General features: G+C 48.9%; 1 protein-coding gene across 1 annotated transcript in view; it reads right to left on the bottom strand.

The window, feature by feature from the left end:
- Window positions 1-9,204: 9,204 nt before the first annotated feature.
- The window catches only part of ldlrad3 (low density lipoprotein receptor class A domain containing 3), a gene marked incomplete at its 5' end in the record, with an annotated part of 80,796 nt that continues 62,417 nt past the window's right edge, over window positions 9,205-27,583 (bottom strand). The window contains 2 exon segments of the mRNA NM_001102860.1: window positions 9,205-11,221; window positions 11,665-12,007. Coding sequence (NP_001096330.1) covers window positions 10,993-11,221; window positions 11,665-12,007 — 572 coding nt within the window. The 3' untranslated portion in view covers window positions 9,205-10,992.

Genomic DNA, 27,583 nt, shown 5'->3' on the forward strand with positions numbered 1-27,583 from the left:
GGGGGGATGATGATGCAGATCTGCACCCTCAACATATGTGGGTGTGTTGCTCCCAAACTACCTCCACACCCATAAGATTTGTATCTTTCCATTTGGAATAAATAAAATCCTATGAGAAGTGGTATGACCCAGCTCGGCTGATAGTTCAGCAGCAACGCCCCGTGACCTTCCCGTGTTTGGCTCAAACCATGGGAAACTAGAGAAGAAGTTTTAATTGGGATGGAAAAACGTAAATATTGTGTCCACAAGCTCTGCTATAGAAATCAGCTTCAGGCTTAATTACAAATGCAAGAAGATTGACCAATGAGTTGCCTTGATTCCGACAGTCAGTGACATTACTGTTATCAAACACAGGGAGACTGCTGTTCTCTACAGAGATTCAGGGCTGTACCATTGGGTTCCTGTCCGGCGATACTAAACCCTGCTGCACTGCTCAACCAAACGTTACTCAGTTGTTGCTGGACTACAAATCCCACAATAATGTAACATATAATGAAGGTTGGGGCATGCTGGGAGCTGTAGTCCAGCAACATCAGGGCTGCATTCTTAAAGCAATATTGCACAATAAAACTTTTCCCCAAATCCCCACAGCCAGCGACTGCTTTAAAATGCGAAAAAATCCCCCAATGAGAATCCCAGCTGATCTGTATAAATCCGGCTCCATGTTCTCTGTTCCTGCAATTGGAGTTGGGAGCATTAAACCCAGTTTCCCAGCACTGAACAAGTCTGCCCTTATCCCCATGTCTGATTCCTGTGCCATATAATGAGGGGAAAATGCCATCATTATCTCTATATGTAAGGTACCAGCAAGGGGCCTGACACAGTGCTGGGAATCAGCATTCTCATTGGTCACTTCTTCTGCATTTATAATGAAGTTATTTATCAGTAGAATTCTCATTGGTGAATTTTCTTGCATCTATAATTATGTTTTTGGCAACTGTCTCTGTTTCTCTGCTCTAATCAGGCTATAACACAACAGTAGGGCTATGGGAAGGGAAATAGGGGCAGTGTAGGCAGAAACTGATCCACAGGAACCGGGGGCAAATGATGATACATTTCCCAATGAATATTCCCATTAGGTAAATCTGATATAAATGGAGTGTAACGATATCAGGGCCGAGGGCACTTTCTATGCCCCACAGCGCACCGGGGGGGGGGGCACACAGCACTTTGGCAGGATTCGCAATGAAACCCCCCCACTCAGCGCAGAGCGACGGCTTAGTCTGGGGATCCGCTGTGAGGAAGACGTGTGGAACACAGACACATAAAACTAATTGTATCGGCTCAGGGAAGGTTCCGCTCCGTATGTGGCGCTGTCAGCTCATTTCCTGCACTGCTGCCTTAGAACAATGAGAGACAGAAGCGCCTTCCACTCCCCCCCGGGGCAGATACCTCTCTGCTTCCTCACTCCCTCTGCTCCCATCCCTGCACTCACTGTCTTCTACCTCTGTATGGCCTGCAGGGGGCGCTGATTGATTATTTCTGGCCCAAAGGCAGTGTAAACTTATCTAAGATTAAAAGCTGCTCTACAAATGAACTCAGTATCCTGCCAAACCGCTCATTTATGGGATAAACTCCTGCTGTTATTTAACTGTATGTTCCATCATATACTGAGATCCCACAGCCCCAGTCCCTTCCCAGAGGCTATTATCCCCCCACTGCTACTATAGGCACCATCTCTCCCTACTATACCTGCTATCCCACAGCCCCAGTCCCCTCCCAGAGGCTATTATCCCCCCACTGCTACTATAGGCACCATCTCTCCCTACTATACCTGCTATCCCACAGCCCCAGTCCCTTCCCAGAGGCTATTATCCCCCCACTGCTACTATAGGCACCATCTCTCCCTACTATACCTGCTATCCCACAGCCACAGTCCCTTCCCAGAGGCTATTATCCCCCCACTGCTACTATAGGCACCATCTCTCCCTACTATACCTGCTATCCCACAGCCCCAGTCCCTTCCCAGAGGCTATTATCCCCCCACTGCTACTATAGGCACCATCTCTCCCTACTATACCTGCTATCCCACAGCCCCAGTCCCTTCCCAGAGGCTATTATCCCCCCACTGCTACTATAGGCACCATCTCTCCCTACTATACCTGCTATCCCACAGCCCCAGTCCCTTCCCAGAGGCTATTATCCCCCCACTGCTACTATAGGCACCATCTCTCCCTACTATACCTGCTATCCCACAGCCCCAGTCCCTTCCCAGAGGCTATTATCCCACTGCTACTATAGGCACCATCTCTCCCTACTATACCTGCTATCCCACAGCCCCAGTCCCTTCCCAGAGGCTATTATCTCCCCACTGCTACTATAGGCACCATCTCTCCCTACTATACCTGCTATCCCACAGCCCCAGTCCCTTCCCAGAGGCTATTATCCCCCCACTGCTACTATAGGCACCATCTCTCCCTACTATACCTGCTATCCCACAGCCCCAGTCCCTTCCCAGAGGCTATTATACCCCCACTGCTACTATAGGCACCATCTCTCCCTACTATACCTGCTATCCCACAGCCCCAGTCCCTTCCCAGAGGCTATTATCCCCCCACTGCTACTATAGGCACCATCTCTCCCTACTATACCTACTATCCCACAGCCCCAGTCCCTTCCCAGAGGCTATTATCCCACTGCTACTATAGGCACCATCTCTCCCTACTATACCTGCTATCCCACAGCCCCAGTCCCTTCCCAGAGGCTATTACCCCCCCACTGCTACTATAGGCACCATCTCTCCCTACTATACCTGCTATCCCACAGCCCCAGTCCCTTCCCAGAGGCTATTATCCCCCCACTGCTACTATAGGCACCATCTCTCCCTACTATACCTGCTATCCCACAGCCCCAGTCCCTTCCCAGAGGCTATTATCCCACTGCTACTATAGGCACCATCTCTCCCTACTATACCTCCCACAGCCACATCCCTTTATGTGCTGTTTATTGAAGGAATACATGGTTAAATGGTTGGTTTATGAGTGAGTGCCAAGAATGTGCCAATTCCCCCCAATGCTATTTCTGGAACATTATATTACTCAGTGGGATGTGAGTGACTTGGTCCCCCAATCTGAGCCTTATTGTGCCGGCACAGGTGCTGATGGATTGAAAGTCACGGAGAAATTCAAAGCTTCTCGGAGAACATTTCTTTTGTCTGCCAAGAATTGAAATGTAAATTATTTTCTGCGGCGTCTCGGAGCCCACAATATATTTAGTGCGCGGCCGGGCCGCCGTTCCTACCCAATTTCATTGGTTTAAGAAATTTCTTTCTGATTAAATGTGTGCGCAGAAGAATGGGCTCTCGCTGCCGGCCTCTCGCTCCCCGGGTGGAACGGCTCTCGGCGGCGCCGCCGGAATCAGGGATGTGGCGCAGCTTCATAAATACAATAGAATAACATCAGGATATGAAAAATCACTGAGTCTGATTTTCTATACAAATGCTAGTTTTTGGTTTCAATAGAAGGTTCCTGGTGGGGGGGGGGGGGGGGCTGTATTTTTTATATATATATTCTGAGACTTCTAAAGAAAATATAATGAAACAGTTATTGAAGGGAAAGTATACCCTTTAAAGGGCAAGCAAAGCCTGAAGTAGAGTTTTAGCTTACTGGTATTACAGCATAGGGCTGTTTTTAGGGTATACAGACCCCCATCCAAGTTTAACCAGCAGGGTTCTGTTTCTGCACCTGGATGCGGGGTACGGGGGGGGGGGCACATAAAGGTCAAGTGTGCTGGGGCCCCTGGGCTTCAACCAAGAACTTTCCCTGAAGGCCCCCCTGAGTGCTATGGACTAGATGGGGCAGTAGGTAGCGACAGGTGGAAATAGTGACAACTATGTTGAGGGCCACTGGACAAAGCTGGGGCTCAGCAAGTACCCCAATACCCCAATGGGCCAGTCAGACCCTGATGCCATAAAGTAAATGTGATACCTTAGAGGAAGAGGAGGAGGGCTGCACCCAGCAGTGTAGAAAGACCCCCACCATGTTTCCCCCCTTCTCCCCCTTCCTCCTCCTCCCCCCCTCCTCCTCCTCCCCTTCCTCCTCCTCCTCCTCCCCTTTCTCTTCCTCCTCCCCTTCCCCCTCCTCCTCCCCTCCTTCCTCCTCCCCTTCCCCCTCCCTCCCTCCTCCTCCTCCCCCCCTCTTCCTCCTCCCTCCTCCTTCCCTTCCCCCTCCTCCTCCTTCCCCCCCTCTTCCACCTCCCCCCTCCTTCTCCTCCTCCCCTTCCTCCTCCCCTCCCCCTCCTCCTCCCCTTCCTCCTCCTCCTCCCCTCCTCCTCCTCCTCCCCTTCCTCCTCCATCTCCCCATCCTCCTCCCCTCTCTTCCTCCTCCCCCCTCATCCCCTTCCCCCTCTCCTCCTCTCTCAGACACCCCAGGATGCCCCTGCTCCTTCTACCAGCACTGCTGTGATTGGCTGCTTGACTTTTAGTCCTTGACGCTCTTGCCGAGATCACTTGACCAGAACTATATGGACATTTACCATATTTTTTCCCACAATGCAGTGTTCTTTCCTAGAATTTCAGCATCTTCATCATGGCCACAAGGGGGCGAAGAATTTAACAGTGAAAAGTACCCCAGGATGGTGCATTTTCAAAAAAAAATAGGAGTGGGGTAGAAAATAAGCAATTCTAATAAATGGGGGGGGGGGGGCTTTGGAATGACTGTTGTGCCGCTGCCTGAGCGACTGTGATTCACTTTTGCTGAAAGAAAATGAGATATAATTAAATCCGTTCTCTTTGCCCTGTTCAACTTTTGTGCTGTTCCAATGTGAGGTTGGGTCACGGGCCGCACAAAGAGTTATTAAAGCCGTGCAAATCCCCAGCGCTTAACCCCCCCCCCCCCCCCCCCCCACTGATTCTGCAGCTTTTTCCTTTGGTGTGACCGGGTGGATAAATTCTGTAATTATGGGAATATAAATAATTCATTGTGCTGAAGCCGAGTTCAGTGTAACCCCTCGGCCCCTCGGCCCCCGCAGCAACTACAGCAGCAAACTCAGCTCCCAATAAGCCCTCACTGTATAGATTCTCATACGGAAACCGGCACCATATGGGCCTCTCTGGCTCATTGGGCTCCAAACCCTCTGCACTTTGTACTATAGATCTCATTCTATATATATATATATATCTGCAGGGGCTTTGTTTATTAAAGGGGATATAAACCCAGCCATGATGCTGTCCCACTGCGCCCCCTAGTTTTGCTATAGAAGTTGCCAAAAAACATCATTATAGATGCAAGAAAATTCACCAATGAGAATTCTACTGATAAAAACTTCATTATAAATGCAGAAGAAGTGACCAATGAGAATGCTGATTCCCATCACTGTGTCAGGCCCCTTGCTGGTACCTTACATATAGAGATAATTATTGTCGGCTTTCTCAGTTACAATAGTTTTTTCTTTTCTCGCTATAATAGAACCCGACGTCCTTGGTTCCACCGAGGGATATTTTTCATTTCTCCGAGTAACATTTCTCAGCCCCTTCCCTGTAATATGCTCACTTTCTCCCAGTCTCCCACCGTCAGCGGATTATTCTGACAGGGGTGATGGACGTTCCCAGTTGGTCGCGGCTCCACAGACAAATAGAGCAATGTGGCACTGACGGCTGCACCTTTATTATTGTCTGTGCCAGGGGCTTTCTGTCTGGGGGCCGCTGCCTCTCCGGCCTTTATTATGCCCACGCCGTGAAGCTTTTAGTTTTATTAAGGGGAAATACATAGGGGCTCCAGTTCCGCGCTGCCAGAAACCCGTTCTTCTGGGTCAATGGGGACAGAGATCATTCCCTCAATAGTAACAGCATATTCCCCAATTTCAATTGGGCTTTATTATTTCTTTTGTATTTTATTTTGACCTATTATGGTTTTTTGTCTGGTTGTCAAGGGGGGTCACTGACTCCAACAACCATAAAAGCAAACTGCCGGGGGTTAAGTTGCGAATCTCTTCAGGTCCTGTTGATCGTCAGTTCTGACTTCCAAATTGCTACCTGGTTGCTAGGGTAGTTAAGCCCAAACAACGCGGTAGCAGTTGGAGACTTTGCAGAAGGCAAATGAAGACTAATGGTAATTTGCCTTGGAATAGCCGGTAGTCTTGGATATGTTGCCTCTCCAGGAAGATCTTATTGAAGGCACCAATGGAATCTGCCATCTCAGCCCCATTGCCCTCAAGGTGGATAACCCTTTGTGTTAAGGTGGAAATTTGGTTCCTCAGTTTTAAAGGTTTGGCATCTTACCCAAAAAATGCCCCACAATCCAAAATGTCCTGTGACCTGTTTGTAAAGAGGTCATGTCCCTTTGCTAGGGGAGCCAAACCCACCTTACGGGCCCCCATACACATGAAGATCCCTCGCTTAGCGAGAACACCGATGTGGTCCTCGATCTGACGATCCAACTAGATTTTTTAACCTGCCCGATCAATATCTGCCAGATTTCAGGCCAGATATTGGTCGGGCAGGCCCCTCGTTTGTGCCCCTACACGGGCCGATAAGCTGCTGAATCGGTCTAAGGTCTTTGCATCCGTTCCAGCTCATTAGTCTCCTTCTGGGGCCAAAACCTGCACAGCATACTCAAGTCTTACCTGGGACCCATAGAGACATAGTTATATTAATGATACTTGAATCCCTCAAGCCAATGTACTTTATTTGCTCTGGTTGCCTCTGAGTAACACTGCCTAGAGTTGCACAGTCCATTATCCAAAATAACCCCCAAATCCTTCTCAATTAAAAGGGATATAAACCCAGCCATGATGCTGTCCCACTGCGCCCCCTAGTTTTGCTATAGAAGCTGCCAAAAATATAATTATAGATGCAAGAAAATTCACCAATGAGAATTCTACTGATAAAAAACTTCATTATAAATGCAGAAGAAGTGACCAATGAGAATTCTACTGATAAAACAACGTCTGTGCCCCTTGGACAAGCCTGACATGGCCACACAGGGACATTTACTTACTAATCCCCGGCAGGGGTTGAGTGACACTTACCATAGCTTTACTTCCCATCGGTCATTTTAGGCTCAGGGAGACTCCCGCAGGAGACTTAGCACGAGAACAGAGAAAATTGCCTTATTATGTTGTGCGCTGAGCCTGATGGCGGATATATTTAGCTCCGAGAGCCTGTGAATGTTACCAGCAGCTCTGTTATATAAAGCCATTTGCATTTTGTTTACTGTTCATGTAAAGCACTGCATTGTGGGTGCAGGTATTGCTTTAGGAGCAGGTTCTTTCCCTACTAGGAAGCCCAGAAGCCCCGGGTACATGGGGGTGGGATTAGGGCTGGCATAAGGGCAATTTAGGACCCAAGTGTTAGCAGCCCCATGTGCTTGTGGCCCACTGCCCAGTTGTTTTTCATTTAATTGTGGGGCTTCTCCATGTATGTGACTTCCACTGTGGAACTCATGACCATCGTTAATTTCTTTTGCAAGACCCTTAATGAAATTGACAAGTAACTGAGGAGGGAGAAAATTTCATCCGTGTAAGTTTGGTTTCTGCAGTGATTTCTATTGCATGTCGGGGGTTAATGCAGTGCTCATTATCCTTTTCTGCAGAGACCCTACTGCCATGTATGGGGCTATGGTAATGCTCTGAATTTAGTTTCTTTAGTGAGCTTACTGGCATGCCTGGGGTTAATGCAGTGCTCATTATATGTTTTCTGCAGTGATCTTACTGGCATGCCTGGGGTTGATGCAGTGCTCATTATATGTTTTCTGCAGTGATCTTACTGGCATGCCTGGGGTTGATGCAGTGCTCATGTTTTCTGCAGTGATCTTACTGGCATGCCTGGGGTTGATGCAGTGCTCATTATATGTTTTCTGCAGTGATCTTACTGGCATGCTTGGGGTTGATGCAGTGCTTATTATGTTTTCTGCAGTGATCTTATTGACATGCCTGGGGTTGATGCAGTGCTCATTATATGTTTTCTGCAGTGATCTTACTGGCATGCCTGGGGTTGATGCAGTGCTCATGTTTTCTGCAGTGATCTTACTGGCATGCCTGGGGTTGATGCAGTGCTTATTATATGATTTCTGCAGTGATCTTACTGGCATGCTTGGGGTTGATGCAGTGCTTATTATGTTTTCTGCAGTGATCTTATTGACATGCCTGGGGTTGATGCAGTGCTCATTATATGTTTTCTGCAGTGATCTTACTGGCATGCCTGGGGTTGATGCAGTGCTCATGTTTTCTGCAGTGATCTTACTGGCATGCCTGGGGTTGATGCAGTGCTCATTATATGTTTTCTGCAGTGATCTTACTGGCATGCCTGGGGTTGATGCAGTGCTTATTATATGATTTCTGCAGTGATCTTACTGGCATGCTTGGGGTTGATGCAGTGCTTATTATGTTTTCTGCAGTGATCTTATTGGCATGCCTGGGGTTGATGCAGTGCTCATTATATGTTTTCTGCAGTGATCTTATTGGCATGCCTGGGGTTGATGCAGTGCTCATTATATGTTTTCTGCAGTGATCTTACTGGCATGCCTGGGGTTAATGCAGTGCTCATTATATGTTTTCTGCAGTGATCTTATTGGCATGCCTGGGGTTAATGCAGTGCTCATTATATGTTTTCTGCAGTGATCTTATTGGCATGCCTGGGGTTGATGCAGTGTTCATTATGTTTTCTGCAGTGATCTTACTGGCATGCCTGGGGTTAATGCAGTGCTCATTATATGTTTTCTGCAGTGATCTTACTGGAATGCCTGGGGTTGATGCAGTGCTCATTATCTGTTTTCTGAAGCGATCTTACTGGCATACCTGGGGTTGATGCTATGCTCTGAATCAATTTTCTGCAATGAACTGGCATATCTGAGGTTAATGTGATGCGTATCTATTTTCTGCAGTGATCTTACTGGCATGCCTGGGGTTGATGCAGTCCTCATTATATGTTTTCTGCAGTGATCATATTGGCATGCCTGGGGTTGATGCAGTGTTTATTATGTTTCCTGCAGTGATCTTACTGGAATGCCTGGGGTTGATGCTATGCTCTGAATCAATTTTCTGCAATGAACTTACTGGCAAATCTGAGGTTAATGTGAGGCTCATCTATTTTCTGCAGTGAGCTTACTGGCATGTCTGGGGCTAATGCAATGCTCTGAATCCATTTTCTGCAGTACTCTTATGGCATTATTATCTTACGGCCACAGTCCCGTGCCACTGATAATCGCCCATGAGCAGGAATCCTGGGAGACGATGGAAGGACACAAAGTTACTGAGGCTTCAGCGGTATAACTCTGTATCACCTTTATTGTATAAAGCCGGTGTACTCCCTGGGAATCAGTTATATATATATATATATCATGTATTGAGAATAAGGCAGTCTCCTTTCCTGGGCTCCAGTGGTTCCGTGTGGAGCAGAGAACCCGCCATTTCCAGCATCTGATCGGGAACATGAAAGGACTATTAGGCACAAAGAGAAGAGAGAGGGGGAGATGTTACTGGGCCTATGGAAGTACCAGGGGCGATTCTAATGAATGCAGATTGCAGGGCCGCTCTGATTGGGAACAGACTCTATTAAATAACATCCAATTAGCCCTGCCATCTGCATTTTCTAGAAGGCTCCCTGAGCTGTCACATGACCCGGTAACTGTCTCCACACTGGGAATTCATTCCTTTCCAGCATCTGATCAGGAACGTGATGGAACATTAGACACAACATGAAAACCGACAGACAGAGAGAGAACATTACATCAGTGACGTGGACTACAACTCCCAGCATCCTCGCATGACAGCTACTTTCACTATGCTGCATAGTTACTCAATAATATGCTTTATAAGTGCAACAATATTCCTCACACGGGTTGGCCGGTTACCAAGGCGGGGTCAGTAGGCTACTTATGGTTATCCCAAAGGCTGTGGGTCAGGGCAAGGTCTATATAGCCCACCCCTTTTGGGGCAGAAAAGGCACAACAAGTTCCTGGGACTGGAGTATATGGGCAAAGTGACCAATCCGAGTTAGGGTGAGGCACGTCTGTGAAGGAGCCGCCATTACAGACCAGAAAAAACTTCCATCAGCTGAGATGCTTCTGAGACTTGGTTGGACCCAGTTTGTGTTTTATACATACTGATTGCAGGGTGATTAAAGGGATAGTAACATCTGCCTGAAAGTCATTAATACAAGAAAAGCCCTTAATATTACGGAATTTCCTACCCCTTGGATTATTTTATATGAACTTTGTTCCTTACGAGCAGCTTCTTTGTTTTTCTGACTCTGTGGGGAAGGGAGCTGCCATTTTGTTCCTTTTATTTGCAGTCACCAGTGCCGTCCAGCAGATGGAGCACAGCTCTACCTACAGGAATAATATAAGCCGTACACTTGGCTACTTTTGATTCGTTGGCCTGTGTGTGGGGCTGCAGTTATGGCCTATATGGATCTATTCATTGCCTGCTAAAAGCCAGCAAGCCAATGATCAGTCCCAGGCCCTACAGGAGGCGGAGTCTGAATCAGCCTCAACCAGGAAGCCAAGCACAAAGACAGGGATAGAAAGAAGGTAAGTACTGCAGGTAGCTGATCATACATTGGCCAATAAAAACTGCCAGCTCAGATTGTCCCTGCAGCTGATTGGCCCATGTACGGCGCCTTCCATCAGCTAATACTCGGTGAGATCGGAACCCTCCTGAGTTGCTCGGCTGAGCAATTGCAAACGAATCAGATGAAGGCATTGTCCTTGAATAGGGAGCAGGGAGGGGCCTTTACGCCTGGGTTCTGCCAATGAGAAATGCTAATGGGTCGCAATGTGTTTCTGTAAAGGTTCATCCCCCCTGCAGCGCTCCATCCTTTCTCCCAGATAATGGCTTCTGCCACCGAGCAAACAAGCCAAGCGTCACCGGCACCCCTGCTGCATAGTAATAGTGCCTCGCTGCCGGGGATCCGGCACGGCCAATATATATAGAAATAAAGGGGAAGTAAAACGCTAAAAAAATAAACATCTGGGATCTATAAAAAAATAGAAGGAATAGTTCTGCGGGTAAGGAGTTGCAGCAGGCCGACCCATGATGCCGGCAGCACCGCCGAGCCTAAACATCTACTTCTGTGCTTGGAAGATCATCACTCGGTGCAGCTGTTGGGTCCTGTGGTTCTGTAGGGCTCTCTGTGCCGCAGGGGGTGCCCCGGGGATGCTCGGTGCTGCCAGCGCTGGCGGAACTGCCTGTCCGGGAGCGGTAAGGAGGCAGCTCTGTTTGGCTGACGGATTCCATATCAGAGGGGTACGGAGGAGGTGGCAGGTCAAACCAAGGTGGGCGAGAGCTGAAAGGAGAAACAGTGACAGGTGGGTGTACAATATAAACTATTTGGGTGCTTAATACAGAACTCAGGGTGCGAAATATAAAATAGCCCCCAGAAGGTGCAAATTGGGGTGGCTGCCGGAGAGTGGGGGGGACAGCAGGTATAGTAGGTCAAGATGGTGACTACCTGTGGCCCTTCAGCACCAACCAATAGCCAAAGGCTTTAGGGGTTCATATTTGAAACCTTGATATAGAACTCTGGTTACCAGGCTGTAGCCCCCCCCCATGGGGGGTGGGGACTCCTTATTGGGGTACAATATAGGGGTTTGCTCACCCAGTTTGAATTCTCTGATTCTATCTACTGTGGATGACTTAAAACTGCTGATTGGTTGCTATGGATAAATGGGTGCTGCAAGGTGCTACATAACCAGATTGTACCCAAGGGAAAGGCTTTCAGGCACCCACCTATGGTCCAGCACAGCCTCCGTGTACGAGGGTGGGGACTCCACGCTCACCGGCTGCTGGTAGCCCTGGCCTGACATGTACTGGATGCCATTGTTGACATTGTAGGTGACCCGGCAGTGGTGGGGGTGATCCAGTACCACCAGTCTGGAGAGAAGCAGCGGGTGCTGGAGGCGATGCACCGGGAGGCTCATCAGATTGCGCTTCCTCTGGTGGTGCAGGACCAGTGCCAGGAGAGCCACCACCAGAACAAAGATGACGGAGCTTCCAATGATGGTGTAGGTGATACTGGGGTAGTAAAGCAGCTGGTTCTCCGATGAGACGTAATCCTGCTCACTGCCCGGCTCTGGGAAACAGAGAGGAAGAAAGAAAGGTAAATTATACGTCTCAGATATGTTTCATTTTATTTCATTCTCCAGTTTATTAACATTTATGGCTGTGGGATAGCAGGTATAGTAGGGAGAGATGGTGCCTATAGTAGCAGTGGGGGGATAATAGCCTCTGGGAAGGGACTGGGGCTGTGGGATAGCAGGTATAGTAGGGAGAGATGGTGCCTATAGTAGCAGTGGGGGGATAATAGCCTCTGGGAAGGGACTGGGGCTGTGGGATAGCAGGTATAGTAGGGAGAGATGGTGCCTATAGTAGCAGTGGGATAATAGCCTCTGGAAGGGACTGGGGCTGTTGGGATAGCAGGTATAGTAGGGAGAGATGGTGTCTATAGTAGCAGTGGGGGGATAAATAGCCTCTGGGAAGGACGGGCTGGATGGATGTGCGGGATAGCAGGTATAGTAGGGGAAGAGAATGGTGCCTATAGTAGCAGTGGGATAATAGCCTCTGGGAAGGACTGGGGCTGTGGGATAGCAGGTATAGTAGGGAGAGATGGTGGCCTATAGTAGCAGTGGGGGGATAATAGCCTCTGGGAAGGGACTGGGGCTGTGGGATAGCAGGTATAGTAGGGAGAGATGGGTTGCCTATAGTAGCAGTGGGATAATAGCCTCTGGGAAGGGACTGGGGCTGTGGGATAGCAGGTATTGTAGGGAGAGATGGTTGCCTATAGTAGCAGTGGGGGGATAATAGCCTCTGGGAAGGGACTGGGGCTGTGGATAGCAGGTATAGTAGGGAGAGATGGTGCCTATAGTAGCAGTGAGGGATAATAGCCTCTGGAAGGGACTGGGGCTGTGGGATAGCAGGTATTGTAGGGAGAGATGGTGCCTATAGTAGCAGGGGGGGATAATAGCCTCTGGGAAGGACTGGGGCTGTGGGATTAGCAGGTATAGTAGGGAGAGATGGTGCCTATAGTAGCAGTGAGGGATAATAGCCTTGGGAAGGGACTGGGGCTGTGGATAGCAGGTATAGTAGGGAGAGATTGGTGCCTATAGTAGCAGTGGGATAATAGCCTCTGGGAAGGGACTGGGGCTGTGGGATAGCAGGTATAGTAAGGAGAGATAGTGCCTATAGTAGCAGTGGGGGGATAATAGCCTCTGGGAAGGGACTGGGGCTGTGGGATAGCAGGTATAGTAGGGAGAGATGGTGCCTATAGTAGCAGTGGGGGGATAATAGCCTCTGGGAAGGGACTGGGGCTGTGGGATAGCAGGTATAGTAGGGAGAGATGGTGCCTATAGTAGCAGTGGGGGGATAATAGCCTCTGGGAAGGGACTGGGGCTGTGGGATAGCAGGTATAGTAGGGAGAGATGGTGCCTATAGTAGCAGTGGGGGGATAATAGCCTCTGGGAAGGGACTGGGGCTGTGGGATAGCAGGTATAGTAGGGAGAGATGGTGCCTATAGTAGCAGTGGGGGGATAATAGCCTCTGGGAAGGGACTGGGGCTGTGGGATAGCAGGTATAGTAGGGAGAGATGGTGCCTATAGTAGCAGTGGGGGGATAATAGCCTCTGGGAAGGGACTGGGGCTGTGGGATAGCAGGTATAGTAGGGAGAGATGGTGCCTATAGTAAGTATCAGTGTTGCCCAACCTATTACCATATTTGCTTGAGAACAACTTTCAGCTCCAATGACCAACTGAAGCCTAAACGTTGGACAGTTTTCCTATAAATAACAGAGGCCCAGTCTGACTAAGCAGTGCTAAGTGCACCACGGCAGCTCAGATCTAACTGCAGTTATTCCCATGGAAGTGACTATATGGTTTACGTTTGGGTCTCCACTGGAAATCTTCTGTGTGAGAAGGAACCATCTGGAGACATCTTGCCGAGCAGCTTGATATGAAATTAGTGAGCACGAACTTGCAAAGTTTTAATGAACTAACGAAATTAGAAACAGATCTGAAGGATTCATGGGGGGAAACTTAAGCCTTCAGGAGAGTCAATGTCAGAATGCAGCCTTGTAGCAGAACTGATATATAGGACCTTTTACCTCTGATTTATAGCCCTGACCCAAAGAACAAACAGAGAATGTAGTAAGTAAGCGGTTGGGACAAGATTCCATGCACCCAGGACACCATTGCTGACATTCCCTGGATTTGTTCCCCATGAAGCCTTCAGACGTCTCCTTAGCTACAGAGTCGGAATCCAGTAACAGCATGTGCCGTGCCAAATTCTCTGTGTCAGGAGTGATAATGTTTTCAGAGTAAGTGTAAACTGGGATATAATGGGGGGGAGCAGCCCATCTGCCATGCAAAGAATAACTGTCTGTGCTTTCCCTGCCAGTTCCGACTCATGAGAGCCATAAAGGGGAATAAGATAGAAGCCATGCTGGGGATTTTCACTCAGTGGTAACATCTATAGCTCTGTTGGGATTAAATGACACTGAGAGGTATCTGGGATGTGGAAAATTGGCACAGAAAGGTATTGGTGCCAGCAGAGGAACGTGTGCATATTGGCACGGAGAGGTATTGGTACCAGCAGAGGAACGTGTGCATATTGGCACATAGAGGTATTGGTACCAGCAGAGGAACATGTGCATATTGGCACATAGAGGTATTGGTACCAGCAGAGGAACATGTGCATATTGGCACATAGAGGTATTGGTACCAGCAGAGGAACGTGTGCGTATTGGCACCGAGAGGTATTGGTACCAGCAGAGGAACGTGTGCATATTGGCCACGGAGAGGTATTGGTACCAGCAGAGGAACGTGTGCATATTGGCACGGAGAGGTATTGGTACCAGCAGCAGGAACGTGTGCGTATTGGCACGGAGAGGTATTGGTACCAGCAGAGGAACGTGTGCATATTGGCACAGAGAGGTATTGGTACCCAGCAGAGGAACGTGTGCATTATTGGCACCAGAGAGGTATTGGTACCAGCAGAGGAACGTGTGCATATTGGCACGGAGAGGTATTTGGGTACCAGCAGAGGAACGTGTGCATATTGGCACAGAGAGGTATTGGTACCAGCAGAGGAACGTGTGCGTATTGGCACAGAGAGGTATTGGTTACCAGCAGAGGAACGTGTGCGTATTGGCACAGAGAGGTATTGGTACCAGCAGAGAACGTGTGCGTATTGGCACCGAGAGGTATTGGTACCCAGCAGAGGAACGTGTGCGTATTGGCACCGAGAGGTATTGGTACCAGCAGAGGAACGTGTGCATATTGGCACGGAGAGGTATTGGTACCAGCAGAGGAACGTGTGCATATTGGCACGGAGAGGTATTGGTACCAGCAGAGGAACGTGTGCGTATTGGCACGGAGAGGTATTGGTACCAGCAGAGGAACGTGTGCATATTGGCACAGAGAGGTATTGGTACCAGCAGAGGAACGTGTGCATATTGGCACAGAGAGGTATTGGTACCAGCAGAGGAACGTGTGCATATTGGCACGGAGAGGTATTGGTACCAGCAGAGGAACGTGTGCATATTGGCACAGAGAGGTATTGGTACCAGCAGAGGAACGTGTGCATATTGGCACAGAGAGGTATTGGTACCAGCAGAGGAACGTGTGCATATTGGCACAGAGAGGTATTGGTACCAACAGAGGAACGTGTGCATATTGGCACAGAGAGGTATTGGTGCCAGCAGAGGAACGTGTGCATATTGGCACAGAGAGGTATTGGTGCCAGCAGAGGAACGTGTGCATATTGGCACAGAGAGGTATTGGTACCAGCAGAGGAACGTGTGCATATTGGCACAGAGAGGTATTGGTACCAGCAGAGGAACGTGTGCATATTGGCACAGAGAGGTATTGGTGCCAGCAGAGGAACGTGTGCATATTGGCACAGAGAGGTATTGGTGCCAGCAGAGGAACGTGTGCATATTGGCACAGAGAGGTATTGGTACCAGCAGAGGAACGTGTGCATATTGGCACAGAGAGGTATTGGTGCCAGCAGAGGAACGTGTGCATATTGGCACAGAGAGGTATTGGTACCAGCAGAGGAACGTGTGCGTATTGGCACAGAGAGGTATTGGTACCAGCAGAGGAACGTGTGCGTATTGGCACGGAGAGGTATTGGTACCAGCAGAGGAACGTGTGCGTATTGGCACCGAGAGGTATTGGTGCCAGCAGAGGAACGTGTGCATATTGGCACGGAGAGGTATTGGTGCCAGCAGAGGAACGTGTGCATATTGGCACGGAGAGGTATTGGTACCAGCAGAGGAACGTGTGCGTATTGGCACCGAGGTATTGGTACCAGCAGAGGAACGTGTGCATATTGGCACAGAGAGGTATTGGTACCAGCAGAGGAACGTGTGCATATTGGCACAGAGAGGTATTGGTACCAGCAGAGGAACGGGTGCGTATTGGCACAGAGAGGTATTGGTACCAGCAGAGGAACATGTGCGTATTGGCACAGAGAGGTATTGGTACCAGCAGAGGAACGGGTGCGTATTGGCACAGAGAGGTATTGGTACCAGCAGAGGAACATGTGCGTATTGGCACGGAGAGGTATTGGTACCAGCAGAGGAACGTGTGCATATTGGCATGGAGAGGTATTGGTACCAGCAGAGGAACATGTGCGTATTGGCACGGAGAGGTATCTGCCATTACATGTGCCATGGAGAGATATCCCAGACATCTATAGCACCCCCCATGCCAATTTCACACTGACTGGCCGTCTCGCCCTTCCGCTTAGGGCCCCCAGGGCTAAACAACTTGCAAATGACTGCGGCGCACACTCGTATCCAACAATCTGTATTACTCTGTGTAATTATTCCAAGCTCATGAGTCCCTGTAATTACGATGGATCAAAGGCCTACTGACAGGCCCAGAAGGGGAGAAGGGGCCCCTGGTGATTCAGTAGCTGACAGGGAACAGACAGAGGCAGATTCCATGCTCAGTCCCATTAGCCCCCCAGCTGATAAATCCAGTTATGATCCAGGATTTGTAGTCCAGCAACAACCGAGTAAAGTTTGGTTGAGCCGTGCTGTGCAGCAGGGTTTATATCCCCTTCAACAAAAATTAGAAATATATAAAAATAAGGTTTTCATGGAAAAAACTTCTATATTAGGGCTGATATTCTAGCACTCTGTATAAGTGGACAGAATGTCAGCCATCAGGTAATGCACATAAAGGAACTGCTTACACCCAGTGGAAGTGCCCGGCACTAATGAGCTCTGCTTGGGGGAGATAACAGAGGGGGGACTGGCACCTACAGACGTTGGCATTCTCAGGGCAGTTTGGAGAAGAGCAGATAAAGGGGAGGAATCGTGACATTTTTTCAAAGTCAGAAAGCCTTTGAGGGCACAGATGCCGGGGGGCTGGGTGTAAAGAAATGTGTTGGGGTGAATCATATAAAGAAAGGACAGTTGGGGGGGGGTGATTTAAATTCTGTTTGCATCCAAAAACACACAAACTGCCCCATTGTTAGAGAGGGACCCCTATTCATCAGCCTCAGGGAGCAGATGGGGGGGGCGGTTAGGCAAAGAGAGATGGTTAAATGATTCCCTTCTCTCTGTAATAATAAAACAGTACCTGTACTTGATCCCAACTAAGATATAATTACCCCTTATTGGGGCAGAACAGCCCTATTGGGTTTATTTCATGGTTAAATGATTCCCTTATCTCTGTAATAATAAAACAGTACCTGTACTTGATTCCAACTAAGATATAATTACCCCTTATTGGGGCAGAACAGCCCTATTGGGTTTATTTCATGGTTAAATGATTCCCTTTTCTCTGTAATAATAAAACAGTACCTGTACTTGATCCCAACTAAGATATAATTACCCCTTATTGGGGGCTGAGTTATACAGGGAACTCTGAGTATCACTCATGTATTATAAGGGATAATGTACCCCCTACTGTAAATGATAAGGATATTAGCAGTCACTGAGGGGTTCTGTGCCCATATAAAGGCACAAGGCTACAGGCTGAGTTATACAGGGAACTCTGAGTATCACTCATGTATTATAAGGGATAATGTACCCCCTACTGTAAATGATAAGAATATTAGCAGTCACTGAGGGGTTCTGTGCCCATATAAAGGCACAAGGCTACAGGCTGAGATATACAGGGAACTCTGAGTATCACTCATGTATTATAAGGGATAATGTACCCCCTACTGTAAATGATAAGGATATTAGCAGTCACTGAGGGGTTCTGTGCCCATATAAAGGCACAAGGCTGCAGGCTGAGTTATACAGGGAGCTCTGAGTATCACTCATGTATTATAAGGGATAATGTACCCCCTACTGTAAATGATAAGGATATTAGCAGTCACTGAGGGGTTCTGTGCCCATATAAAGGCACAAGGCTACAGGCTGAGTTATACAGGGAACTCTGAGTATCACTCATGTATTATAAGGGATAATGTACCCCCTACTGTAAATGATAAGGATATTAGCAGTCACTGAGGGGTTCTGTGCCCATATAAAGACACAAGGCTGCAGGCTGAGTTATACAGGGAACTCTGAGTATCACTCATGTATTATAAGGGATAATGTACCCCCTACTGTAAATGATAAGGATATTAGCAGTCACTGAGGGGTTCTGTGCCCATATAAAGACACAAGGCTGCAGGCTGAGTTATACAGGGAACTCTGAGTATCACTCATGTATTATAAGGGATAATGTACCCCCTACTGTAAATGATAAGGATATTAGCAGTCACTGAGGGGTTCTGTGCCCATATAAAGGCACAAGGCTGCAGGCTGAGTTATACAGGGAACTCTGAGTATCACTCATGTATTATAAGGGATAATGTACCCCCTACTGTAAATGATAAGGATATTAGCAGTCACTGAGGGGTTCTGTGCCCATATAAAGACACAAGGCTGCAGGCTGAGTTATACAGGGAACTCTGAGTATCACTCATGTATTATAAGGGATAATGTACCCCCTACTGTAAATGATAAGGATATTAGCAGTCACTGAGGGGTTCTGTGCCCATATAAAGGCACAAGGCTGCAGGCTGAGTTATACAGGGAACTCTGAGTATCACTCATGTATTATAAGGGATAATGTACCCCCTACTGTAAATGATAAGGATATTAGCAGTCACTGAGGGGTTCTGTGCCCATATAAAGGCACAAGGCTGCAGGCTGAGTTATACAGGGATAATAGAAGGAATTAGAGGCACAGATAGATGCGCACTGGGCAATTTAAAGGCCAAATAACACTGAGAATAGAAAACGCTGACTGTGGGGACTTTCCATTCACTTTGAGTTTGCGGAATTCAGTTCCTGCGCTGCTGGGCGACTAAAAGAGAAACACAAAGGCAGTTTCTCTAAGTGAATTCCATTCATCGTCACCTCGGATTGGGATCAGTCGGCGGTCTCCCTGCCCCTCGGCTTCTGATCCCACGCATGGGTTAAAATAGGAATAGTACAAAGGCGCAGTTTGGGGGAGAGGCTTTAGCGGCTGCTCTCACTGAGCGCCCCCCGCGCCCCCCTCCCGGAATGACACATAAAATTGAGCCACGTGCGATTAAAACGGCTTCTCATTTTCTGTCACTTTAGCAAATGGAGCTTTATTTTGCAATAATAGCGATCCGGCCGTATTAGCGGCTTTGCTGCAGATAAGGAAATGAACCGTATTATTGTATATCAGCCGTAAGCCGCCATTCTGGCGCACAACCAGCCCAAAGCCCTCATTATTCCTGAAGTTTCTTATCTACAATGGATTTCTGTTCCAAGGGGATATAAACCCAGCCATGATGCTGTCCCACTGCGCCCCCCAGTTTTGCTATAGAAGCTGCCAAAAAATATAATTATAGATGCAAGAAAATTCACCAATGAGAATTCTACTGATAAAAAACTTCATTATAAATGCAGAAGAAGTGACCAATGAGAATGCTGATTCCCAGCACTGTGTCAGGCCCCTTGCTGGTACCTTACATATAGAGATAATGATGGCATTTTCCCCTCATTATATGGCACAGGAATCAGACATGGGGATAAGGGCAGACTTGTTCAGTGCTGGGAAACTGGGTTTAATGCTCCCAACTCCAATTGCAGGAACAGAGAACATGGAGCCGGATTTATACAGATCAGCTGGGATTCTCATTGGGGGAGTTTTGCGCATTTTAAAGTAGTCACTGGCTATCCGCCATGTCGGCCATCGGTGCATTGTCACATAAGGAAGAGCCAAAGTCACAACACTGTTCTGCCTATTGGCCCAAACACATGGAACAATAGAAAGATCTTTGGCCCCTAATACTGTATCCAAAGTATATTCAGAGTCATCCACAGTATATAAAGGATACGTATGAGGAGCTATAGATCTTTCTATTGTTCCATGCATTGGGGCCAACAGAAGAAATGATGAAGGCAGGAGAGGCAGGTGCGTAGGGCTAGCTCTGTAGGGAGGGTATCAGGGCATTAGGGTAAATCAGGTGATTCATTGTGGGTGTGGGGAGGAGCTGGAATGTTCTGCCTTGGATAGAAGCAGCCAACATCCATGGTACATAGATATCAGTAGGGATTGTGGGGTCACCTTATCAGCTTTAGGCCAGTAGCCCCAGCAGAATCGCCCACCCCAACCCCGATCATCCGAGCTGCATCCAACACTAAATGGTTCTGCAGTCATGTGACTCTCCCTACTTGGGCTGCTCTCCTCTCACGGGTCGACACTTGGTTCCAACAGGACTGTTGTCTTAGATTCATCTCTACAGGGAGGGGGTGTTTTATAGACTTCAGGCTCCCCTTTATAGTCGTTCATTACATAACGTCTTGTAAAGGGCACATTAGCCTTTTTTTTTAATAATTTCCCTATTTCTCCGTATTTCCCCCAGGTGCATAATTCTCTTTCCCAGGGATACTTGTGCCCATTCACTGTGTGTGTGTGGTACCATTAACCATGAAATAAACCCAATAGGGCTGTTCTGCCCCCAATAAGGGGTAATTATATCTTAGTTGGGATCAAGTACAGGTACTGTTTTATTATTACAGAGAAAAGGGAATCATTTAACCATTAAATAAACCCAATAGGGCTGTTCTGCCCCAATAAGGGGTAATTATATCTTAGTTGGGATCAAGTACAGGTACTGTTTTATTATTACAGAGAAAAGGGAATCATTTAACCATTAAATAAACCCAATAGGGCTGTTCTGCCCCCAATAAGGGGTAATTATATCTTAGTTGGGATCAAGTACAGGTGCTGTTTTATTATTACTGAGAAAAGGGAATCATTTAACCATTAAATAAACCCAATAGGGCTGTTCTGCCCCCAATAAGGGGTAATTATATCTTAGTTGGGATCAAGTACAGGTACTGTTTTATTATTACAGAGAAAAGGGAATCATTTAACCATGAAATAAACCCAATAGGGCTGTTCTGCCCCAATAAGGGGTAATTATATCTTAGTTGGGATCAAGTACAGGTACTGTTTTATTATTACAGAGAAAAGGGAATCATTTAACCATTAAATAAACCCAATAGGGCTGTTCTGCCCCCAATAAGGGGTAATTATATCTTAGTTGGGATCAAGTACAGGTACTGTTTTATTATTACAGAGAAAAGGGAATCATTTAACCATGAAATAAACCCAATAGGGCCGTTCTGCCCCCGATGGGGGGACATGGCAGACAATACGAATGGGCTGTTCCGTGGGAGAAGGAGCCCACACAGAAAGATATGGGAAGCAGCTGGAAATCTCCTGGTATCAGACACATAACCGCCTGCCCGAGGGGGAAGGTATAATTGCCCTTCCATTCAGCCGTTCCCACAGCTGCCAAAGGCACTTGAAGGAGAGACTGGTGAATCAAAGCCCTTGTTCCGTACCTTTGTGTTCCGTCACTTATTCAGTCGGCGCGACATTTCTTGTACAGGGGGCTTATTACTCATCGGTTTAACACTGCCAATTGTTTTTATTTAAAGGGGACATCAACCCACAAAGAAAGAATACAGAATTCTAAGCAACTCTCCAATACAGAAGTATTACCCTGGGGTTATAGTGATGGGTACATGGAGTTGCTATGGCTGCTTTTACCCTCTGTACGTGGAACAATGTAGCAGAAGCAGCCGAGTAACCGGCCTGTGTGGGTTTTATTGTTTATAAGGGCAGAGCCGGGAGCAGAGAGGATGGACAGGTGCTGCAGCCAATAGGAATTACATTCACAGATAAATCTAAATGTGCAGCGAATGTCTATTGGGAAGGTGCTTGGAATTACATTTTCTTATTTGGCACCATTGGCCAAATAGGCAATTACAACGTTTATTTGGCGCCCCCAGGTGCCCCCCAAATCCTTTCATATTGGAATGTGGCTCAAGGGACCCCTGGACTAGTTGATGCCACCTGGGATCGGGTCTATATGAAGTGATCAGACATTTGGGGTAATTAACATTGCTCCATAGCCAGGGTTGGACTGGGGGGTGCAGGGCACCCAAGGTGCCTCCTTCGTCCGCGCCCCCCACCGCGCACCCCTAACCCTCCCCACAGGGGCCCCTGTCCAATGTCCTCCCCTGAACCCCAAACCCCCCCCACAGGGGCACCCACCGTGCACCCACCGTGCACCCGTAAACCCTCCCCACAGGGGCCCCTGTCCAATGTCCTCCCCTGAACCCCAAACCCCCCCCACAGGGGCACCCACCGTGCACCCACCGTGCACCCGTAAACCCTCCCTGCAGGGGCCCCTGTCCAATGTCCTCCCCTGAATGTGTATGTGAAACGCGTCAGGGGAGGACATCGGAGGCCAGAGGAAACAGCAATAGGGTCGGGTCTGGGCTGCTGGGGCCCACCAGGACCAGGGGGCCCGCCGGGTATATTCCAGGTGTCCCGGCGGCCCAGTCCGACCTGTCCGTAGCCCAAATGCTTGATTGCTAAGGGGTGTAAGAGCATAGCTCCCTTGCTCCCCAGGATAAGTTGGCTCTGCCCCATGCGTTAGAAGGGCACAAGTCAGGGTATGGGGCACTAGGGGTGATGGCTTTGAGCCCCCCCATTCCCACCCCTCACCAATACTGTGCTGACTAATACAGTCTGTGCCATATTCATGGGGAAAGATGCAGATCTTTTTGGCCCACAGCTGATTGTGGCCTCTTTTTGTGACCCCCCTACTGCCCTCTAGCTTGGCCACTCCTGATTTGGCAGCTTATTTGCTGATGTAATGGCCTCCTCAGCCATTATTGGGGCTCACTCATTGGCCACGCTGAATATTCCTCTGGATGACATTAGCCAGTAAACATGGTCGGCATATGAGGTTGGGTAGGCATAGTTCCTCCTAGCAAATATGGGGGTGCATGTGGATTCCCCATTCTGTTCTACAGCCCCAATCCCTAACCCCCCTATGTGTATATACTGGATATATATATATACTGCAGGTGCAGCGTTCAGCAGGGAGCGCTCGGGCTCATTATGCAGATGTTTAACATCATTACTCAGAGCGTTCATTAGAGAAGTGCAGCTTCCCTGTGTGATTGTGCGGAGCTGCGCGTGCTGAGCATCCTGAGTAGCACCCCCATACTGTAACACCTGCACCCCCACACTGTAACGCCTGTACCCCCATACTGTAACACCTGCACCCCCACACTGTAACGCCTGTACCCCCACACTGTAACGCCTGTACCCCCATACTGTAACACCTGCACCCCCACACTGTAACGCCTGTACCCCCACACTGTAACGCCTGTACCCCCATACTGTAACACCTGCACCCCCACACTGTAACGCCTGTACCCCCACACTGTAACGCCTGTACCCCCATACTGTAACACCTGCACCCCCACACTGTAACGCCTGTACCCCCACACTGTAACGCCTGTACCCCCACACTGTAACACCTGTACCCCCACACTGTAATGCCTGTACCCCCATACTGTAACACCTGCACCCCCACACTGTAACACCTGTACCCCCACACTGTAATGCCTGTACCCCCATACTGTAACACCTGCACCCCCAACTGTAACACCTGCACCCCCACACTGTAACACCTGCACCCCCATACTGTAACACCCTGCACCCCACACTGTAACGCCTGTACCCCCACACTGTAACGCCTGTACCCCCATACTGTAACACCTGCACCCCCACACTGTAACGCCTGTACCCCACACTGTAACGCCTGTACCCCCATACTGTGACACCTGCACCCCCACACTGTAACGCCTGTACCCCCACACTGTAACGGCCTGTACCCCCACACTGTAACACCTGTACCCCCACACTGTAATGCCTGTACCCCCCATACTGTAACACTGCACCCCCACACTGTAACGCCTGTACCCCCACACTTGTAACGCCTGCACCCCCACACTGTAACGCCTGTACCCCCATACTGTAACACCTGCACCCCCACACTGTAACGCCTGTACCCCCATACCCTACCCAGTGCCTGTAACCCCTACTTGCCTGCACCCCCATACCCTACCCTGTAACCCCTGCTTGCGTGCCTGTAACCCTGCTTGCCTGCACCCCCATACCCTACCCAGTGCAACCCCTGCTTGCCTGTACCCCCATACCCTACCCAGTAACCTTGCCTGTAACCCCTGCACCCCATACCCTACCCAGTGTCTGTAACCCCTGCTTGCCTGCACCCCATGCCTGTGCTTGCCTGTACCCCATACCCTACCCAGTGCCTGTAACCCCTGCTTGCCTGTACCCCCATACCCTACCCAGTGTCTGTAACCCCTGCTTGCCTGTACCCCCATACCCTACCCAGTGTCTGTAACCCCTGCTTGCCTGTACCCCATACCCTACCCAGTGTCTGTAACCCCTGCTTGCCTGTACCCCCATACCCTACCCAGTGTCTGTAACCCCTGCTTGCCTGTACCCCCATACCCTACCCAGTGTCTGTAACCCCTGCTTGCCTGTACCCCCATACCCTACCCAGTGTCTGTAACCCCTGCTTGCCTGTACCCCCATACCCTACCCAGGTGCCTGTAAACCCCTGCTTGCCTGTACCCCCATACCCTACCCAGTGTCTGTAACCCCTGCTTGCCTGTACCCCCATACCCTACCCAGTGTCTGTAACCCCTGCTTGCCTGTACCCCATACCCTACCCAGTGTCCTGTAACCCCTGCTTGCCTGTACCCCCATACCCTACCCAGTTGTCTGTAACCCCTGCTTGCCTGTACCCCATACCCTACCCAGTGTCTGTAACCCCTGCTTGCCTGTACCCCCATTACCCTACCCAGTGCCTATAACCCCTGCTTGCCTGTACCCCCATACCCTACCCAGTGTCTGTAACCCCTGCTTGCCTGTACCCCATACCCTACCCAGTGCCTGTAACCCCTTGCTGCCTGTACCCCATACCCTACCCCAGTGCCTGTAACCCCTTGCTTGCCTGTACCCCCATACCCTACCCAGTGTCTGTAACCCCTGCTTGCCTGTACCCCCATACCCTACCCAGTGCCTGTAACCCCTGCTTGCCTGTACCCCCATACCCTACCCAGTGTCTGTAAACCCCCTGCTTGCCTGTACCCCCATACCCTACCCAGTGTCTGTAACCCCTGCTTGCCTGTACCCCCATACCCTACCCAGTGTCTGTAACCCCTGCTTGCCTGTACCCCATACCCTACCCAGTGTCTGTAACCCCTGCTTGCCTGTACCCCCATACCCTACCCAGTGTCTGTAACCCCTGCTTGCCTGTACCCCCATACCCTACCCAGTGCCTGTAACCCCTGCTTGCCTGTACCCCCATACCCTACCCAGTGTCTGTAACCCCTGCTTGCCTGTACCCCCATACCCTACCCAGTGCCTGTAACCCCTTGCTTGCCTGTACCCCCATACCCTACCCAGTGTCTGTAACCCCTGCTTGCCTGTACCCCCATACCCTACCCAGTGTCTGTAAACCCCCTGCTTGCCTGTACCCCATAACCTACCCAGTGCCTGTAACCCCTTGCTTGCATGTACCCCCATACCCTACCCAGTGTCTGTAACCCCTGCTTGCCTGTACCCCCATACCCTACCCAGTGTCTGTAACCCCTGCTTGCCTGTACCCCCATACCCTACCCAGTGTCTGTAACCCCTGCTTGCCTGTACCCCCATACCCTACCCAGTGCCTGTAACCCCTGCTTGCCTGTACCCCCATACCCTACCCAGTGCCTGTAACCCCTGCTTGCCTGTACCCCCATACCCTACCCAGTGTCTGTAACCCCTGCTTGCCTGTACCCCCATACCCTACCCAGTGCCTGTAACCCCTGCTTGCCTGTACCCCCATACCGTTCCCAGTGTCGGGGTCCCTTCTGTCTCTGTCCCTGATGCCAGGAGGGAGGCAGTTGGAACAGTCCTGTGTAACAAGCAGAACAGCCCATAGCAACACCCGGAACCTCATTATCGGCACCGCCGGTGTCACACAGGGCGCCACGCTCTGGGCCAACGAGAAGCAAAATCCGCTCATTAAATGCACAGGTTTGAAGCCTGTTAAACTGCAGACACACACAAAAGCCAAGGGAAAGCTAAGGTGCAATGTATGGGGCTTTATGTAGGGAATAATGTACCCAATGCTGCTCTCCTTAATTGGTTGCTATTGGAAACTGCCTATGAGTATTTCCCTATCATCATCATCTTCATTTTTGTTTTTTATCCTCTGTTCAAAAAACAAGAAGGTTGGAACTGACTGGAAAGGCACCCATGGCTACGGGAACGTGGCACGGAAAAAGTATAGAGCGGAAAAAAAAAAAAAAATTAAAGGAGAACTGCATCCAAACACTGTTTTTTGCCGATTAAAACAAAAATGTAGTTCTAAGCAGCTTTTCAATACACATTCATTAAATATTTACATTGGTTTTAAAGTTATTGGTAAATGAAACTGATATTAAAAGCAGTGCCAGTGTGTCCATTGCTGTTTCCTGATTCAAACACTTGAAACAATGTAACAGAAATGGGAAGTTCCCCAGGTCTGGGAATCAGCTGACCTTTGTTACATTGTTGCAGTAGCCGGAGGCGTGGCCAAACAGGTGCTGCTTTCAATAGCAATTACTGTACATTTACCAATAACTTGAAAACCGATGAAAATATTTAATGAATGTGTATTGAAAAGCTGCTCAGAATGACATTTTTGGTTCATTCGGCAAAAAACAGCGTTCGGACGCAGTTCTCCTTTAATTTTTCTCTTTTACTCTATACTTTTTCCAGAATTTTGAATCAATGGGTATAGAAAAGTTGCTTAATATTAGATTTTTTGTTTCATTAGGCAAAAATCATTTTTTTGGTGGAGTTTCCCCTTAAAAGTAACCATGGGAATATTTATTGTTTTCAATGAAGGGGCAAAGAGACCACAGACGGTTGTGTTCCGGCGATCGGCGATTTCTCCAGCGCTGTAGCCGAACCCCACGCATGGGGGCGTATAACCGGGAACAACAAACTCAGCAGTATTAGGGGCCCCTTCATGTCTTCCATCACGTTTGAAGTTTTTTTCCCCCCCTCGTTCTTTTGTGATGATGGAAGAAAAGTGTTGCGTCCTCCGCGCAGAGCGAAATGAGTGAAGAAAAGAACTGTAGGAATCAGCGAAAATCTCTTTCTATTTTGTAAAAAGGCGTTTTTCCCCCCCCCCAACGCGCCCGCCGAGACTGATTAGACACATCCTGAGCTTTATTCTGAGACAACGCATTTCTCTTCTGTTTATCTTGAGCCAAAAGGGTTAAACTTTTCCCCAGGGGACG

The sequence above is a fragment of the Xenopus tropicalis genome, chromosome 4 (genome assembly GCF_000004195.4).
Source record: "Xenopus tropicalis strain Nigerian chromosome 4, UCB_Xtro_10.0, whole genome shotgun sequence".
Classification (NCBI taxonomy): domain Eukaryota; kingdom Metazoa; phylum Chordata; class Amphibia; order Anura; family Pipidae; genus Xenopus; species Xenopus tropicalis.